Source organism: Euphorbia lathyris, chromosome 3 (genome assembly GCF_963576675.1).
Source record: "Euphorbia lathyris chromosome 3, ddEupLath1.1, whole genome shotgun sequence".
Lineage (NCBI taxonomy): Eukaryota > Viridiplantae > Streptophyta > Magnoliopsida > Malpighiales > Euphorbiaceae > Euphorbia > Euphorbia lathyris.
The window spans coordinates 38,282,501-38,289,981 of NC_088912.1; the positions used below are offsets into that span (position 1 = coordinate 38,282,501).

General features: G+C 39.2%; 1 protein-coding gene across 1 annotated transcript; it reads right to left on the reverse strand.

Annotated features, from left to right (window-relative positions):
- Positions 1-6,113: 6,113 nt before the first annotated feature.
- On the reverse strand, positions 6,114-7,178 carry LOC136223711 (fasciclin-like arabinogalactan protein 12). Its single transcript, XM_066011847.1, has one exon. The coding sequence runs from the start codon at positions 7,115-7,117 to the stop codon at positions 6,284-6,286; it is 834 nt and encodes a 277-aa protein (XP_065867919.1). The 5' UTR covers positions 7,118-7,178; the 3' UTR covers positions 6,114-6,283.
- Positions 7,179-7,481: the final 303 nt, after the last annotated feature.

Here is a 7,481-nt window from a genome sequence, read left to right on the forward strand (position 1 = left end):
TAGGTCGATCGAAGAATTTCTCAACCAAAGTGCGAAACCGAAAGGACACATGTTCAATATCATATTTTACATCTGAGAAAATTAAATCAAGTGGAGCAGTGGAGGTAACGAAAGATTGAGAAAATGGTAACTTGTGACTTTTATTAATATTGCAAGAGCTACAATCAAGATGTATAGAATTTGAAATTTGCAGAGGAGAACTAAATTGAAGAGTACGAAGGACAGAGTTGGACGGATGTCCGAGTCGGTGATGCCAGTGATGATTATTTTTTAGGGTGATGGAGTGGACGGTGGAAGAAAGAGAGGCGTTGCTCAAAGATTCCATCTCTAATTGGACCCTGAAAGAGAGTTTGGCCCATCGAAAGCTCCTTAACAATAAAAGCAGAAGATAAGAATTCAATGGAAGATGAATTATATTTGTAAAATTGAGAAATAGATAATATGTTATGAGAGATTGATGGAACATATAACACATTTGTAAAGGAAAAAGTATGAGTAACAGTAGAAATAGAAAAAGGAAAAGAACCTATATGAGAGATAGGAAGAGACGAGCCATCACCAACAACCAGCTCATCGGGTCCATCATAGGGAGAGTGGAGTGCAAGATTAGAGAGATCATTAGTGACATGACGAGAAGAACCACTATCCATGAGCCAAGAGGAAGAGAATGGTGGAGTTGCAGTAGCAAGATGTGCTTGTGGAGAACAACCAGTGTGTGTAGCAGCCTTATGTGTGCGTGGTGGGGCTAGAAAGGTAATATTAGGATAGAGTTGCCGAAATATTTGGCACTGAGAAGCAACATGACCCTAGTTATGACACCATTAGCATTTACTAAAAAAAAGTTTGGGAGTACGATTTGGGTTATTGGTGCGAGATGAATCAGGTTGTGTTTGATAGGGTGAGCGATTGCGGTTTTGGTAAGGTTGAAAAGTAGCAACATGGATAGGAGCAGGAAGTGGGGAAGTAAGATGATGTTCTTTGATGTTTGATTCATGGTTAATAATTTTTTCATGAAGCTCATCAAAAGCAATGGTGGTGTCACGACTATTCATGGCATCGATAACAGGCTTGTAGATATCATAGTTAAGTCTCTTGAGAATTTTGTCTATGATATCCCATGATCCATAGGTTTTGCCCATAACAGCAAGTTGATCAGTACATATTTTGATTGCTTGCATGTATTCATCAATGGTCTAGGTAGTTTGGTGATATTGAGAAGATGGTGTTTAATTTGTTTGATATGCCCCCATGATGGGTTAGCATATGTGTCTTGGCTAAGATTGTCCAAGCCTGAGCAGAGGTGGAAGCTTGGGCAACATGAGGAACAATGGTGGGGCTTAGAGTACTAATAAAGGCGCCATAAATAACTTTGTCTTACCGAATCCAGGTAACAGCTGAAGGATTAGAAGAAGTGACACCGACTACATTGAGAGAGATTGCAAGGCAGGGATGAGTTCCATCAAGAAATTTGAAGAGATCGTATTCGATCATGATAGATTCAATTTGTGTCTTCCATGAGAGATAGTTTATGGAGGTAAGTTTGATGGAGTTGTGAAAACTGACCATGGTGAGGGGTTTGGTGGGTTCGGCGGTGTTGGATATGGAGGAGTTGTCGTTGTTCATCTTGAGGTTGAAAAAACAAATAGGTTTAGAGGATCAGAAACTCTGATACCATATGGATGTTGAGAAAGATTATTAATAAATAAAATTATTTATACATCATTACATAAGCAGTTCTCAAACTATACAAAGACTAAAGGATAGGTTTTAAAAAGGATAATTATAGGGTGTTGTTAAACCCAGCCCCAATTTCCCACCCCTAGTCCCGTGAAAGGACGAAATTACCCTTTCATGGGTTTTGGGGTGGAAAAAGCTAATTTTTTTGCTCTCTAGATACACAGGCGTATGGACATCACGCCTCACCTCATGGTGGGGCGTGTGAACATCACGCCTCACCGTGTGGTCGGGCGTGATAGCCCCACGCCACACCGTGTGGTCGGACGTGGCACTATCACGTCCGACCACACGGTGAGGCGTGGGGCTATCACGCCCGACCACACGGTGAGGCGTGATGTTCACACGCTCGTGTATCGAGATAGCAAAAAAAATAGCTTATGAATCCCGTAAATAGGCCGTTAAACCCGTAAATAGTCCGTTAAGCCCGTAACTACATAAACATTAATAAACATAAACATTTATAAACGTAATAGAGTAAATTTAATATCTACAACAAAAAGTGTTTAAATGTATGAATGTCTACAACAAAAAATCAGCTCGCCCGACGCCACGCATCCATAAACTCATACATCTCCCTCTTAATGCGTGGAACATCCTCGTCAGATCGGTGGGTAGCCGATAGTTGGGTGACACGCCACAACCAGCTAACCCACTGTAAAAAAAAGTAATAAATAAATATTAAAAATTAAACACATATAAACTAATACTAAATAATAATATTAAATAATAATAAACTTACAAATTCGATGTTGGTGCGAGCATGCTGTACCGGTCCAGCCTGTGGTGCATGAAGGAGATGGGGATGCGAATATCGCCTATACCAATCCATATAAGCAGGATCACAGGCAGTGGGATCGTATCCAACTGGTCGGCATCTCCTCCTATCAATGCCCCGAGCCGATGGAAATCTCCGCCAGGTGTCCTCAACTGTGACTAAGGAATGCGTGAGCCTATACGATAATGACTTCCATGGCCGTACTGCTTTATCAGGTCTAATACGCTCAGCTGGGATAGGCTGAGTATATCCGACTTGTCGCAGCGCTCGATCGGGCATATACGGCTCGACGATGTCTCTACACCGTATCCAACCGGCGTAGGACACTCGAAGCCGATCATCATCGACGACAGGACCATAAGGCAACCACGTCACCTGGAAAAAAGTAATTCTCAATAAAAAAATAATAATATAATATAAATAATAATTAAATAAATTCTAAAATTTTATAAAATACCTCTGCCGCCGTCATACAATCCAGCTGCCCGCGAAAGGTATCTAGTCGGGCGGTCGTCTTACCTGGTACCCCGACCTCCCATCTCAGTGCACGGGCATGGTCAGCTGGGATCAAGTGAGCTCCTCTATGCGGCCAGAAAACCAGAAAATACTCATATATCCATACCTGCAGTAGGGTCAAACATCCGCATATACCTGAACAGTCTCCTTTGCTCGCTATCCCCAGCTGCCGGTACAACATGGCTAGTGTGGCAGACCTCCATGATAGTCCAGCTGCCACGCTGACACCGCTGTAAACCTCATGAAGATGGACCGGCCTAATCCTATCTCCACTCTTGTCAACAAACAGAGTGGATCCAAGCATAAGCCACATCCACGCTATGGCCCGAGTAGCGTCATCCCTATCCTCAGCGAGAAGTCCATGTACAGCCCCAATAAATACACCTCCACCTGCCCATAAATGACTAGTCGGCAACAGAAGTTCAGCCTGACTCACCCCAAACATCATCATGCACATGGCATGAAGCGAGTCAGTAGGGGGGACTCGAAGAATCTGCCACACATCATGCAGCTGGATAGTCATCTCCCCGAACGACATGTGGAAGGAGTTAGTATCAGGCTGCCACCGCTCCACGAACGCAGTCAACAGCGGAGTGTCGAGGTTCCTGAACATGGCACGTGGAAGGTGAGACAAACCAGTCATCTCGATCATCTCCCTCAGCTGTAAAATGACACATATACAATTTATACAATTACTGAATGTTTTTTATGTTTATAGTTAAAAATACAATTTACAATAAATGTTGACACACTATATTATTCTTACCTCGGCTGACGCACCAGACAACCACTGACACAAATCTCGGCATGTTGTCGATCTGTTGTAGCATGTCAGAAACGACCGAATCTCTCCTCCCAACATCCGTGAGGCAACATGTCCTAGAAAACTAGGAGTCACTGTACCATCAACGAGACCACCATCAACCGGTGCAGTAACTACCCAGCTCTCGTCCTCACTACCTTTGGGACGTTTGCTTGTCCCTGATAATTATAAAATTATACAAAATTATACTAGATTATACTAAATTATACTAAATTAGACTAAATTAGACTAAAATTATACTAAATTATACAAAAATTATACTAAATTATACTAAATTATACTAAAATTATACTAAATTATACTAAATTATAATAAAATTATACTAAAAAATACTAAATTATACTAAATTATACTAAAATTATACTAAAAAATACTAAATTATACTAAATTATAATAAAAAAATACTAAATTATACTAAAATTATACTAAAATTATACTAAATTATAATAAAAAATACTAAATTATACTAAAATTATATTAAATTATACTAAAATTATACTAAAAAATACTAAAATTATACTAAATTATACTAAAATTATACTAAAAAATACTAAATTATACTAAAATTATACTAAAAAATACTAAATTATAATAAAAAATACTAAATTATATTAAATTATATTAAAATTATACTAAATTATACTAAAATTATACTAAAAATTAGTAAATTATACTAAATTATATTAAAATTATACTAAAAAATACCTGTACTCGCAAAACGACCTCCTATGCGATGGGTCGGCTGTCTCCCCGGGGTCGGCTGCTCATCGCTCTCCTCAACCTCGCGATCATGTGCAACAGCGGACTGTCGCACTGCCCGGGCAACCACATCCATATAGTCCTGAAAAGAATCGCCATCGGGCTCTCTATCATCAAAATCAGTCGCCCCCTCTGAGCCATGAATATCGGCCTGATCCGTAATCGGCCCCCTCCTCAATTGCTCCGTCGCAGCCCCTCTCAGCCTACGACTAGATACATCTACACCACGCAATCTCGTTTGGCGTGGTGTATCATCCTCGTCGTGCATATCTAGACGACGAGCAGATGACGGGATGGATTTCCCACCCCTAGTAGGCCGCTCCGTCTACAAAAAAAAATTACACTAAATTAATAAAATTGTAAATAATGTAAATTATACTAAAATGCTACTAAACTAATAAAATTATAATATAGTTATTCTCAATTTATACTAAATTATACTAAAATTACACTAAATTACTAAAATGTTTACTATAATTAAACTAAAATTACACTAAATTTACTAAAATTTTAAAAAATATTAATTTTTATTAAAAAATGGGGCGTATGAGTATCACGCCCGAACCATTGGTCGGGCGTATGCACATCACGCCCTATCAGTGGTTAGGGCGTATGAGCATCACGCCCTACCATTGGTTCGAGCATATGGCTATCACGCCCGAACCACTGGTCGGGTGTGATACTCATACGCTCGAACCGCAGATCGGGCGTGATGTTCATACGCCCGACTACGATTCCGGCCGAAATCTTTAAACATCACAAAACGATCCATAAATTAATGAAATAAAGCGGTAAATCGTACCATTTTAGCTTTTCCTTTACGGTTTCTATCACCATCTATGATTCGGCTCACTAATTTGTCCGGATTTGAGCAAAAATCGTTTCGGCTTCTTGAGAGGTTTTGAGTTTTTTGAAATTTAGTGCAAAGGGTATTTCGGTCTATTCACGGGGTTAGAAGTGTAAAATTAGGGCTGGGTTTAGTAAATCACTAATTATATCATAAGATAAATATTAACAATTTGGAGATTTATCATGTTGTTGAGATTGGAAGGAATCAGTTGTAACAATTGCAGAATCATAGGAGTAAGACTTATCCTTAACAGAAGACTGAAATCACAATTTTAGAATTGAATCTAGAATAGTGAAATCACAGAGAATATATAGTTATCGTTAGGGTTCAAGCTAAGATGAGAGAGTTAGGAAGAAGGGAAGAACTATGAAATCAATTTTGGAGTTGAACCCATAAGAGTGAAGAATAGGAGACAAGAGAGAGAAATAATATGTCACGTGTACTGTAGGTGATAATTGATGGGGTTTTGGTTGCCACATGTTTTATTAAATGGTGATGTAGCGGGATCTGGCTAGGGGTTAACAGAGAAATAGGCCTGACATGGCTAGTGTCGGAATTATAATTATAATTATAATTACACCATTTTATAAATGTTAGGATTAAATTAGTGTGATTTTGTAATTGGAGTCAAATTGATACTTCTTTCGTAACTTTAATGTGATTTTAATACCTTATCCCAAATTTCAATAATAATAATAGTAAATTATTCATAAGCACTCATCAACATACGATAATAAAATACCCAGCTCCAGAAAAAATGATCATAAAACCGCCGCTAAAGGGACCCAAACCCTTAGACCGCCCTATAACAAACAAAACCCTTTCATAAGGAAAACATAGCAGCAACTGCTCCGGCTGCAAGCAACATCACAGTATCGATATGCCCATTTGAACTCATTGCCGCAGAAACATCATTAATAGAAACAGTAGGAGGACTCTCTACCACAGGAGCCTTTTTCGGCTTCTCCGGAGGTGGTGCCATTAGCGAAGCAGCAGGAGCACCAGCATGAGCATGTGCTTTATGAACTGGAGAAGGAGCGGGAGCAGGCGGTAGATTAGGAGCAAAAAGCTCCATAGGCTGTAACACTTGATCAACCTGATAAATTGCAAGCTGATTATCATTATAAACATTGCCAGAAATAGTTGTATTAGTCACTCCTGTTGATATATTTACACTACTTCCTGTGGTTGTCACATTTAGCGTCAACCGACCGCCTTTTCCTGCCTGAGTCTTCAAAGGATTACTCACAGTTTGGAACTGATTTCCTGATAAAAATATAGGCACAATGTGAAACTTCACTAGTTTCACCTTTTCTTGATCTGTTAAGGAGTTGAGTGTTCCTGCTTGGAGGCCTGAAAATGCAGCATCAGTTGGTGCAAATATGGTCACACCATTGTGTGTGTGGTTTAGCTCCACAACTAGCTCCGAATTCGAATCTGTGGCTTTCAGAAGGCGAGTGAAGACCGAAAAATGCCCCGCTCCTTCGAGGATGTTGGCCACGTTGATGTAGCCGTGTGAAGGTGGGACTTGTACAGGTGGAGGTGTTGCTAGTACTGGTACTTGAACCGGAGCTGCAGCCGGGGATTGAGATGTGGTTTGGGTGAAGAAAAAGAAGAGAAAGAGAAGTGAAAATGAGAAGAATATTTGGTGCTTCATGTTTGTGTTTGCTTCCTTAAGTTCTAGTAATAATGTTTGTGTTTGCTTCCACAAGTGTTTGATGAATGAAGAGAGGATAGAGAGGAGATTATATTATTATATATGTTGTGATGATGTGAAAGGAAAGTGAAATTAGTTACAATGATTTGATTTGTAGCTAGTAATTCATTAATTCATGTTATTATATTTTGCTGTAAAGGTAAAGGGTATTTGATTTGAGAGAGATGTAGTACTTGTTTTTGTATGATTGAGATTAATTTGTTCATGAATTTAATGTTATTATCCCTATCAAAGGGAAGGATATGCAGATGTCAATGAAAGAAGCTTTTTAGCTGATTAAAAGAGCACAGTATCACCACAGTAT